Source organism: Argopecten irradians, chromosome 1, assembly GCF_041381155.1.
Source record: "Argopecten irradians isolate NY chromosome 1, Ai_NY, whole genome shotgun sequence".
Classification (NCBI taxonomy): Eukaryota; Metazoa; Mollusca; class Bivalvia; order Pectinida; family Pectinidae; genus Argopecten; species Argopecten irradians.
In genome coordinates, this window is record NC_091134.1 from 52,828,765 (window position 1) to 52,842,630 (window position 13,866).

Sequence of the window (13,866 nt, forward strand, 5' to 3'; positions counted from 1 at the left end):
CACCCACATGGTCTATAACAACAGTTTCCATATCTAACACCCACATGGTCTATAACAACAGTTTCCATATCTAACACCCACATGGTCTATAACAACAGTTTCCATATCTAACACCCACATGGTCTATAACAACAGTTTCCATATCTAACACCCACATGGTCTATAACAACAGTTTCCATATCTAACACCCACATGGTCTATAACAACAGTTTCCATATCTAACACCCACATGGTCTATAACAACAGTTTCCATATCTAACACCCACATGGTCTATAACAACAGTTTCCATATCTAACACCCACATGGTCTATAACAACAGTTTCCATATCTAACACCCACATGGTCTATAACAACAGTTTCCATATCTAACACCCACATGGTCTATAACAACAGTTTCCATATCTAACACCCACATGGTCTATAACAACAGTTTCCATATCTAACACCCACATGGTCTATAACAACAGTTTCCATATCTAACACCCACATGGTCTATAACAACAGTTTCCATATCTAACACCCACATGGTCTATAACAACAGTTTCCATATCTAACACCCACATGGTCTATAACAACAGTTTCCATATCTAACACCCACATGGTCTATAACAACAGTTTCCATATCTAACACCCACATGGTCTATAACAACAGTTTCCATATCTAACACCCACATGGTCTATAACAACAGTTTCCATATCTAACACCCACATGGTCTATAACAACAGTTTCCATATCTAACACCCACATGGTCTATAACAACAGTTTCCATATCTAACACCCACATGGTCTATAACAACAGTTTCCATATCTAACACCCACATGGTCTATAACAACAGTTTCCATATCTAACACCCACATGGTCTATAACAACAGTTTCCATATCTAACACCCACATGGTCTATAACAAACAGTTTCCATATCTAACACCCACATGGTCTATAACAACAGTTTCCATATCTAACACCCACATGGTCTATAACAACAGTTTCCATATCTAACACCCACATGGTCTATAACAACAGTTTCCATATCTAACACCCACATGGTCTATAACAACAGTTTCCATATCTAACACCCACATGGTCTATAACAACAGTTGAATCTGTCTCATGAGACCTAACCTCTTTCATACTTGCAATAGACCCTTGTATCTTTATGAGTCTTGTGAGAGCACCCTTTCTGTCATTTCTGTATACAGTCAAACCTATCATATGAGACCATTTATTCTTTCCCTAAAGGAGAGGTTAAGATGTCCCAACATATTACCACAAGATGTCCCAACATATTACCACAAGTCCTAAACCTTCATGATGTTAAACCAATCAAACCAGCAAATCTTTATCTAAAATAAAGTAAAACGTATCTATAGGTTGTGGATTGTACAAAATTTGTCTAAAGTGATCTATGATGACCCTTTTTCTTACTGGAGCAAAACTGTCTAAGGAAACTCTTACAATACCTTAGAACATGCTCTACCAACCATCAAAGACCTATATCATGAGCGACTATCTTCTACAATGCAAAGTCTCAACCTTAATCCATGATAATATAAAATTAAAATTTAGTTTGCTACAGCTGGAAAACAAACCATTTTACTTACAATCACAATTTTTTTTACTGCTTGAAGGAATGGAATAATCTACCCAGAAAAAAACTAATGTTCTTCAGCATACGACCTAATATATGTATGCCTAATCTGGGAATTACACCCAGGACACTGTAGTGTAAGGCCATAAGTGGTACCCGACCACCAAATCCTTGGTAGAGAGAGAGAGATAGGGGTAAATGGAAATAAAGTGGGCCTATGGATTTCCACTGAGGACACAAATCAACAACAAGGTCGGTCGTCGTAGATCCAGGATACAGACCAGTAATCCTAATATCATCACTAAAATACAGGTATATCATAGTGATGCAAATATGTCACATGGTTTTTCTTCATACAGAACAGATTAAATGACAGTGACATTGCTAGTCAAGTTTACTTTAACAATTTGGTGTAAAAAAAAAAGGGCAAACGCAGGTAAGGTAACACACGGTGGAATTTTGTTACCCGGCTAATAATCAAAAACCTTGTCCTCATACTTGACATACTATTATACGTATGGAATTTTTAGCGTCTTTCACCTCGATATTAATGCATGAAAACTTCAAATTTACATCATATAAATGTATAATTTCCTATTTTATATAACAGACAGTTCAATTTTTTTCAAAATAGAATTATAATTCATAAATCTTGCAAATTGCTTACAGGTGCTCTTTGCATTAAAATAAGAATACACCTGTGGCGTACCTATACCTTCTATGGCCTAAAGCACATATATGTCACCGAATATGTCATATCAAGATTACTAGGTATATGTAATAGACCTACCTTTATATTTGCGACTATACATGTACCGTTCAATTCTATCCATAATGAAGTATTATATTACATCCAATTAGAAATACACCATAGCATCTTATCAAACTTTTGCCATGTCCAAAATATGTCTCTGTATGTCCTTATATCCAATTTGCATATACATGTACATACAAACTACCCTATTAAAATTCTCCAAGAAAGAAAAAAAATGTGCAAGGCATTTAAATCTGAGTATGTATGATTGTGAGAATTTATGAGAGTTTTACAGATTTCTATCACTTGTGTAGCTTGTTTGATTCATTTTGAAATTGATAAATGTATTTATGTTGATCGCTGATGCATAAATCATGGTGTCATCCGTCTGTGGAGTGTAGGGTTATTGTTAAACTAGGTGATTACATCTGCTGTACAAAACTTGTGTGGCATTTCACTAATAACATCCTGCACTCAATGATAACACCAAACTTCCAGCCTAAACGACACTTGTTCCCAAAAGTGATTTATCAAACAAAGGTGACATTTGGGAACATCAGAATTTTCCATATAAGGGATTAATGAATTGTCAATTATATCATTGGACTGATGTTTTTTATTCTTTAAAACACATTTAAAAAGTTATACAAATGTTTTTAAATTCATTCTAAATAAAAACAATTTTCCAAACACAACCCCTGTTACATTCATATGGTAGGGGAGACAACCCCTTCATATCATCATACCAATACACATGTACACTATACTAGCTGTCAACTGTTTTCTCTGTATGTCAACATTATTTCAATTTGCCATTGATTCAAATAAAGCATGGAGATTAATTGTTGAAAGGATTTCATGTTTCATCACAGAGAAAGCTTTAATTATAAGTATCTCATTAGCTCAAACATCAATTTATATAATTAACTGTTAAAGTATTATGCAAACAAGTAATTACAATTATATTAAGACGCTGATCAAGTTTTTCTCTCTAAGGTTTTCCTATCCAAGGGGAGATTACTCTGTGGAAAAGCTGCATGGTCATTTTTGTTCTGTGGTTAGAACTGGTTAAAGGTTGTCTGGCATTTGTCTGACTACAAACAAGATCATAAATAGCCTTAGAATGGTCCATAAAACACACTTGGGTATTTAAATAACTCCCTTGAGACATCTGGTTTGGTGACCTCCAATGACCTTTATATGCAGAACTACTCCCTTGAAACATCTGGCATTGCTGACCTCGTATGACCTCTATATACTGAAGTGCTCCCCTGAAACATCTGGCAGAGTTGACCCCAAATGACCAGCCAATTTGCTCAACATACACAAATAACAACACATGTAGTTAACCTGTTATATCCATATCCACTAATTATGGCTACCAAAGGTCAGAGGGGCCGCGGTGGCCGAGTGGTTATGATGTACCGACATTTTACCACATGCCCTCCACCTCTGGGTCGCGAGTTCGAATCCCATGTGGGGCAGTTGCCAGGTACTGGCCGCTGGTCGGTGGTTTTTCTCTGGGTACTCCGGCTTTCCTCCACCAACAAATCTGGCACGTCCTTAAATGACCCTGGCTGTTAAACTAATCAAACCAAACCAAACCAAAGGTCAGGGAAAGGAATTTATATAAGCTCTAAGCTTGTTTTCCGATGAATAAAATACTGTTTAAACTAAATTGATATATAGGGCAACAACCAGATGAAGACTGCATTGTAAGACATTTCCTGGCTCTGACTAGTGTAGCATATAGCTTAACTGTTATTGTGCAATCCACCAGATGTGACTCTTATAATCTAATTTAGACACCAAGTTATAATTCTTTCTACTTCTTCTTATGGTATAATGTTATGACAACCAATGCTTCTAATCAAATAATGTAGCATGCCAGTAATATAACATTAATTACCTCCCCTTCTACTGCTGTGTATACTAGAGACTTCAGAAGAAGAGCCATTGCAGTTAAAGCATCAACTTTTTGTTTGGTTTCAGAGCCAGGATCAAGAATGTGTCACTGGTCTAATGATGGAACACAGATAAGGCTGTATCACTATTAGCAGACTGTGATTGTATACCTCACAATTCATTCAACTGATTGATGATAAATTCAATAAGCTGATAACAATCATCAATATCATGTTAAGTTAATGATAGTTTCAATAGTAAGATAATTTCTATTAATCAAATATACAAACAGAGTAACAGCCAAAGTAAAATGTCCCTTTTCACATCCCTTACATATTGAACCTATCCCCTCTCTTTCACACCTATACCTTCAAGATTCCCCTGCCCTCACCACCACCAGTCTTACATTTGATGTACAATAAACAGCTATGATCATTTAATTATGGGGAGCAATATATATACTATAACTCTGTATCAGTTTCCATCAGATTGCACTTAACCAAACAAAAAGATACATGCTGAACACAAAAACAATTTACTCCAGAGAAAAGAGAAATTAACACAAAGACTAGTTATTTAGTTTCTAAATCAATGGTAACTTTACCCAGAGTCTGTTTTTGATTAAGGCCTAGATCAACTGCTCTAATATAGACAAAATCTTTATAGAGTATAACCATATAGAGGTATAGGTCAGCCAGATGTACTGGTAGGGCTAAAAGGCGAGACAATAACTAATAACAAACAGGGACTGTTTAAACCCTCTCTGGTTATCAGAGCTGTGAAACATGGCACCCACAACCTAACCAACTCTTAACAAGCTCAACATTATTACCTATACCTACATACTTATCTATCTCAACGTCATAAAAATTCCATTTGCAGGATGATGCTCCTACTAACCCCAATTTTATCTTTACCAGCGCTATAAAAATAACATTTCTGATGTGTTTTAGTATTAAAGTATGGGACTATGTAAACTGTATCGGACTGATCTAGCCTGTGACCTGCGACCTGGATTGTTGGGGCATAGCTTTGATGTCGGGGTAGTCCCACCCCTATTTAGGGCCACAGTGTCACAGCTGGTTATCTGGGGTCACTGGCGACTATTCACAGGATATCCATACCGATTGTATGTCACTTTGCTGTAAGGAATCTTGATAAATGTTACATTTTCTGTCAATTTGTCAAATCAGTTTCAAAGGAGATCCCAGGTAAAGCTGTTCATATCTACAGAATGTATCCCACATGTCAACCTGGTAAAATAATAGTCACTTTCCTTCGCAGATCTCTTACCCTAAGCCTTACAACAATACTTTACCTAGTGAAAGTATGAAGAAACTTACACAATATTATTTGAGTCATGCATGCAGTCTAGAGTCTCTAACACTCTCGATTTGTTTATTGCTTATTTAATTTGGGCCAAAGCTTGGCTTAAAAATTTCCAGTCAAGGCTTTAGTCTTGAGAAGGATGTCCAATGTTTGAGCATAATTATAGCTTTTCATCTCTAAAGGAACTTGTGTGGTTCAGCGCTCAACATATTACAAAATATGTGGAGCAACAAATGTTCAACTGTAATGTTCTGTTAATGCAGTTGTAATTTTCTTCCTCGTTTACTTTCATTTTGCTAAAACACATCTGTAGTAAGATGATTACATTTGGTTTATGTGTGTTTTAGGAGTTTGCAGTATACATGTGTTGTCTCCTTGCAATTGTGAAACAGTCAGGAAACTGCTACCAACATTTCACATATAGTAAAATAGTGAACCAGTACTACCAAAGCCAGCAAGACACTGTCTAATCTAGGGCTAACTAACTGAACTTCAACTATACTGTTGAAACATACAGCAGGTCTGCAAGCCAACCATGTACATTATAGTGTTATCTCATTGAACTTACAAAGTAATGCCCTCTTGTTAGATTCTATTGTGAGGATGATGATACCTAAGGCATGGTCAAATTCCTGATGTGCACCATTGTATGAATTGTGTTTCTCTTTAGTCTTATTACTTTGAAAGACAAATCCTTTTTTCGAGCTTTAACAAATTGAAGCTTAAGTCAAATGTCAAACTTGTACAATAAAAATCTAATGTATTAACAGCAAAGTACAATCACCAATATTGTGCAGCTCAAAGTTTAATATTTTTCAAGATTATTATTCTCAGCTTTAGACTGGATGGTTAAAGCTTTTCCTTATTAGGATTGAGGTTATATTTTTTTCCTTACTTGAATTGAAGAACAATGGGACTAATTCACGTACCACATGATACTTGATAATGTTTGTACGGGAGGTACGTGAATTAGTCCCATTGTCTTGACATTGTATTTACTACTCAATATCATTAGTGAGGGCGCCTATACTTTGCCTCTATCCCCATTATTGTTTTACTTACGTGTCTGTTCATTCATTCGTTGTCTGATCTCATCTATTTTTTCTGGAGATGGACTATGACCTCTGACCTCATCAGGTGTTGGGTCAAGGCCATTATTCCCTCCAGTAGCCATTTTTAATCACCAAATGGAAATCACTTAGTAATCCATAGAATCACAACACATTCCCATGGTTACACTTCTAACATGGCCAAAAAAATGTCACAGTTACAATCCAAAGAAGTATTAGATGTGAAATACCTGAAATGACAAAAATGAAATAAATGTAGTTCACTCATCACTATTTAAAGGTCACAAAATCATAAAGTATACGGTACTAAAACCTGTCTATAAAGCCCACTCACAAGATGAAAAATGGTCTTTATACACAGGTCAACTTGTGTTAAAAATAAGGGTGATATTGTTATACGAGAGACTACTTTTAATGAGATTTAGGGTTAGGATTATGATGTGGGAGGTATCTTGTGATAATAGACCACCTGTAATGAGAGAGGATCTATATCTATATCTGTTATGAGAGTCCATGTGTGATGAGAGATTATCTCTGATGAGAGATCACATGTGATTGGAGACCATGTAAGAATGACGAAACATTAACAGTGATGAGAGATCACCTGCAATGAGAGATTACCTATAATGAGATTACCTCTGATGAGAGACCACCTGCAATGAGAGATTACCTATAATGAGACCACCTCTGATGAGAGACCACATGCAATGAGAAATTACAGTACCTATAATGAGACCACCTTTGATGAGAGACCACCTGCAATGAGAGATTACCTATAATGATAACACCTCTAATGAGAGACCACCTGCAATAAAATATCACCTTTGATATGAGTCCAATTGTTTTTATAAGAGACCACCTTTTTTGTGAGAGCCAATGGCAAGACCTCCCAATCGTCCAATAGCAATTACTTATTATAAGAGTCTATAGCTACCTAATGTCAGGTCCAAGTAGTTATATATGTAAACCTTTTGCCAACCATGAGTGTGTTACAATAGCAGGATCTACTATGTTGAGGATGAATGGAAATCCTTCTTTAAATGGGGACACACATTTGAAGTAATGTTTTGTAACATCTATAATGGTCACATAATGTTTATAGTATGCACAGCTCTGGTCTAATTACACAGAAAATTAATTGTTTAGAAAATACACCATTCTACTGTTAAATATACAGCTGATAAATATTCATGAACTATACCTGAATAGCTGAAATATCTTTTCTGCTATTTCCTTTTAAACTCAAGTTGCGTGACTTGGATTTAGATTTTAAGAACAAATTTCAAATATGTAAATACATTTTGTATACAATGTAAATATAAAATATGACCTAAAATATGCAGAAACTGCAGAATTTCCCCATTAGTAAGCATTCCTTACACGAGTAACAGGAGACTATAGTAATGTGTACATCACCAAAACACCACACAACTAGGACTTTATATTTATCATGGTAAAGATTATCAAAAGCTATCAGGCTGCTGTAAACTTGATTTCTTTATGTTCATTTTGACTTGATAATGATTGTACATAGTTTAAAGTCATGTAATTGACTATCATACCTTTTATACCTGTTTGTAAACAATGTGCACCTGAGTTAACAACTTGTTCATGCTAATTATCAAACAAAACGGAACCTATGAGGCACACCTGAACAACAATAAACCTTTATCAACAGCTAATGATTATCTTAGATCTGTAAGACCTTGAAGTTCAGTGATCAGCACGGATAGGGTCACACAGCTACAAGTAGTGTTTTGTAAACAGGACACTTAATCAGGGAACAGAGAGAGACAAAAACTTATTATCAGCTTTACAGATACCTCATCAATGTACAGCTTATAATCATCCCACACATAACGACATTGCAACGACCTTACCTATCCATTACTAAGTAGTTATACCAATTCATAATGTTCATGTGCACATCTCTGTAAAGTGCAAATTATCAATACGACATGAAAAACTAGTATACCTAGCATTTTTATGGATCAAGGCACTGCAAGATATTGTCACCTTCAGTCAACGTAAAATAAAATACTTAATGATTTATCACAGAATTGCTTAGTCTCCCGACACTCTACAACTAGCCATCCACCTTCAGAGCCAGAGGTTTGAAACAGAGCAGTTGCAAGGTACTGACCATAGGCCACTCATTTTTCTCCAGGTACTCTTTTTTATCTTTTTATCTTTTATCAACTTCCAATACCAAACACATCCTTAAATGATCCTAGCTTTTAATAGGGCATCAAACAATATAAACCAATTGTATGATATAAACATTATTGGCCAGGCTGATTTTATCTTGAGTGCACAGATTCACAAGGATGAATCACTGTCTGGTCATTGATCATTTCACTCCTGAAACAGGAATATTTGACGGATGAAAACTGACCATAATGTCCAGTATTTGACCAAACCATCTACATTCATTCAAGAACAGGTGAAGAAGCAAACCTTGTTTTTGGAATAGCATATTCATCCCAGTAAGTGAAAAAATTGAAAAAAGAGTAAGAGGCAATTAATAGAACTAAATTTCATAAAATTTATCAAATACAAGTAGCAACAAAAATCTAAATAGTTTTCTTATTTTCATTCTGCATCTAATTCGAGGTAAGTGAAACTGGGTCTTCAAGAAAGGGGAAAGATGCTTAAAATGAAGGGGTGGTTACTAGTCCAATATGATAATTGCATGTAGCACGTCTTAATTAAAATAGAACATTACCTTGAAAGGCACTCCAATAAATCCACTGAATGAATAAAGGCCAAGAAAAACTATAACACTAGAATTGTAGTCTCAGTTATGTTACACACCAAAACTGTGATGTACAAGACATGTACACCTAAGAGAGGAAGATAACATCAAATTGAATCCCATATACAATAAATTAGGAGGACCTCGGCTGCATCCTCAGGTCCTGTTTACATAAGTGTGCCAATCCCTGCTCCAGTAGGACAGACTGGACAGGTATAACTAATGGTCGGCACACTCCAGTGGACCTAGGCACAATACAGTGTCTGTAGTAAGATTAATGGCTACCCAGCCTTTATACGGCTCCACCCAATGGCCCTGATGATAAGCTCAAAATTATATACTAATTTGGCGGAAATGAACTATTACACATTTTTGATGTCATGTGAAAATCTTTCCTATGAGTTTTTCAGTGCACATGCATAACATAATCTATCAAGTACTTTCAGATATATTTCATTATTATTTCATCCATTCATCATCAATATAACCACAAATTGTTCACAATGCTCCAATGGTCAACTTTTGACCCTGCATGATCATTTACCTATTGTGTATGAATGAATAATTTTCATACAAAATCACAGGTCACCAAAGCTTTATTCAATACAAAATAGTGCTATTGGGCTTCTGTGTACTTTTGTCATTTTTACATAAGAGCAACCAATACATATTATTACAGTGGATGAAAACATCAAAACACCAGCGCTGAAACTATTATCATGAATAAAATCATACCTGTATTGATACCTGTATTGATACAGGTATGAATTCATTTAAGTATATTACAGTACACGTTTGGCCTTAAGCACAGTTTGATCACCTGTATAATAGGTAGCGATCACCGAGGTAAATAATATACACTGATAATGACTATGACATAACTATAACTTACATAGGGAAGTTACGTTACAATCCCCACGATAATACAACATGTGTAACAGTTGTATATAGAATTGTAAATCTAGCTATTACATTTAGATCAAAGATTGAGATGTCTCTCTATAATGAGATAAAAACAACCAGTTAGACCACTTATGTCAGCGGCAATACATGTACCCTATATAGCATTTTAAGATTTATATCTTACCTGTTCAGGTAAGGCACGACCCTAAACGACCTTATGCTATACCTACTCTACCTGTTTATTATTATCACAGCGGCATTGATTTACTCCCTAAGGCTACATATATACTAGGGTAAATTTAACGCACAAAATTACAATTGTCAATTTTATCAAAAAATATATATATATTGTACATATAAAGTATTCTCTCTAAGCAATTAACTAATCATTTCCATAAATGATTTAATGATTAAATTGTTTGACATACATGTATGTGAATTGATCCATGCATGTTGATTAGTTTAACTTGAGTCCTATACTTGATTACTAATCATTTTAAAGATAAAATCTACACTTTTTATAGATCATAGTAAAAAGTTAGTGGTATCTGAATGCCCTTCACATTTGCCAATGTGTATCTTCAGATAACCATCTCTTTACCTATAAATCTGTACTGATAACCAGAACACCGTTTAACAGCTAACATTCAGATTACGATCATCATCTTTATTTCTGTACTGTTGTAATGTATTTTTTTTTGTCAAGTCACATGGACTTTGTATTGACATCGGATTTAAATCTTACACAACTGAGAAGAAAAGCGTTCTGAAAGGTGAAACCAGTATTAAACTAACCCCTTTTGTGTTGATAAGTCTAACCACGACCCCAAGTAGACAAGAAAAACTGCTCCAGGCATCGAGTGAAACAAATACAGATTCACTTAATATAGAGGTTAAAGATGTCTGTCAAAGAGTCTGAACCCTACAGCAAAGAATTCCACGCGGCAGGATTGTCGGCAGGATTGTCGGTTTATAAATACCTTACCTGGCATTTGGATACAGGTAAACACATGATTAGCATGTTACTACTAAGGTGTATACTTACCGGCGTGAGATGAAATTGAACTGCAGATGGAAGTACTTATCCTTTGAATTTAGGACAAGTAATTAGACATAATTTGAATGTTTGTAAACAAAAACACAAAATGAATTGCACATTTAAAGATCACATAGCATCGCACAAAGGTACAAGTATATGGACAGCCTACTGGACATCAACTATATATGTACGGCCACACTGACAATCGTACAGGTATATTTATAGACACTGGTAATGTAGGTATAATGTAGATGTAAACAAACATTTCCCTTCATGAGTCTACAGGTATTTTCCCAGGTTAACGAGATACTGTACATAGGTATATCCCCGTTACATCCACCTGTCCACTCTCAGCTTAACGATGTTAGTTTGCATACCTGTAAGAAGATGCTCTTTCATTAGCATAGCTTTATGTATGTGTACTTAAGGTTAGTATGTAAGTTTACATGGGAATGTCACTTTAAAGCTTATGGCTGTTACGATCAATGAAATATACTGACCACAAAGAACATTCCTGAGTGTACGTCCAGTGTCCAGCTAACCAGGTGACACAGAAAGTGTGCACACCTGGATTACAGGTGAAAACTCCAGTAAAATCCTTCAACTCCAGATAAAATAATCCAATAAACATTAAAATGATGGATATAAGCTGATCCTAATATCACATGTACACAAATCTTTGTCAACTGATCATACAGATGTTCTGGCTGATTTATATAGATAAACACCAACAGCACAGCACAGCTAGCACAGATTTTAACTTTAACTCCAAACCTTTAGAACATATACATCAGTTCAGGTGAAAATTTAAATGAATGAAAAGAAATGTGATTGAGACACAACAGGTGAATTGCCTCCTTTACCACTGACATGTGGTGTGTACATATATAGACACACTTCGGCAACAGTTCAAACTTAATTCCTTATTTGCATGAGAAGGAATACACCTCTATACAAAGCAGCACTGATCGAGGATTACCCCTTCACCTATATATTACACTGGACTGGAGCGCTGACGACTCAGCAATTCATGATCCATCGTCCAGAACACTGCCAATAGGTAGTGTCTCGATGATCCTACTAATAAGACTGTCAGGGCCTGTGCGTATGGTTTGGGGCTGGTGGCCACTCTATACTAACGGCCTTCTATTCCATTCATAAAACATACCTCCGACAGACTTCAAACAAATACAACATCACTGAGGAGTTTTTTTGGGTCGAACCTGATAATCTCCAACATCTAGATGACACAACACTTGTTGCTCAGCAGTATGTAATACTAGACACATGGACGAGATGATCATTCAAAGAGGAACAAAAAAAACCTAGGAGATTTTCCCAGGACTCTCTTATAAATTGGAAATGACCAAAATCTCCTGAATTCAAACTACTTCACATGAAAATTTCACACACTAGCAAAACCAAGAAAATGCCAATAATTTACCAAATCAAAGCATTAATGGGACATCCTGAAATAAGATAAAACCTAAACCCAATTAAACCAATAGAATTTTTTGGTTTATTGACCCGTGATCAGCAAACTAGAACACAGCTTGACCTGTGTCTGGTTTTCAGATTTCCCAAGAAACAAAATTTACCAAAGAAAAATGTTTCTTCAATATGTAGATTTTCAACAATGTTTTAGTATGGCTTCTTCCATCAACATTTTCTTTAAAGAAATTAGACTTTAATTTGTCTAAATTGTACCAAAACGGCCTGAAATTTCACTCAATCTATGATGTTCAGGCCAATAAGGATAAAAAAGAGAATTATCCTCTGACACATGTCACATGTGTTGTTCATGTTAAATAAAACAGATATCTCTACTTATAGTTGAACTTAACATATGTGGGACGGCTATGGTCAAGTGAATCACCACAAAAAGCCTTGTTCACTTTTAATATATATGAATAAATACAGTCCGAATGAGCATATATCAAAAACATGATATGAAAGATAAAAAAAAAAACATTTGATATTGAGAATAAAATGCAACAAGCTGACAGAAGATTACATGTTCATGTATACTGTCATTGAGTTTTTTAAGTTTAAGAAGTTATCTTTTATTGTGATATTGCATAAATCCTTATAGTGGATGTTATTGGTTTGTGTGAGAAACATTGTAAGTCTTGAGAAAATAATGTATTTTCCACACAATCAAAACAAACAACTCTTTGTAATGAATCGAAAAGACAGAGTGAAGAAATTTTAATCACAGATTCTCATTAAGCTGCCAAAGCAGTCATACATTATAGGTACTGGTATATAGAGAAAATGTATAGCTAAATACTCCATAAAAGTATGTATAAACCTGATAATTACATTACATACATCTGTCCTGACACATGGAATTCAAAATATACATTTCATCCCTATAAAACTAAAATGGGTAATGTCCATGATTGATTTGGACTAATTCAAGGACTACTAAAGGGAAAAAGGATGACCTGGTAAAGTGTCAGGTGACAGAGAAATAAAACTAGAGGTCACCTTGGAGGTACCCACACAACTGAGCATGCCAT

General features: G+C 35.3%; 1 protein-coding gene across 3 annotated transcripts in view; it reads right to left on the reverse strand.

Moving 5' to 3' along the window:
• Positions 1–13,866, reverse strand: part of LOC138332868 (dystrophin-like) — a 305,298-nt gene that overhangs the window by 285,652 nt on the left and 5,780 nt on the right. Inside the window, exons 1-2 of one of the 3 annotated variants that reach the window (XM_069280851.1) lie at positions 11,845–12,078; positions 6,640–6,877 (exon numbers count right to left, since the gene is read on the reverse strand). In XM_069280851.1, coding sequence (XP_069136952.1) covers positions 6,640–6,751 — 112 coding nt within the window. In that variant the 5' untranslated portion in view covers positions 6,752–6,877; positions 11,845–12,078. Of the gene's footprint in view, positions 1–2,379; positions 2,438–6,639; positions 6,878–11,844; positions 12,079–13,866 lie in introns of those variants that run through there. The other 2 variants (XM_069280861.1, XM_069280886.1) reach the window with 2 other exon arrangements.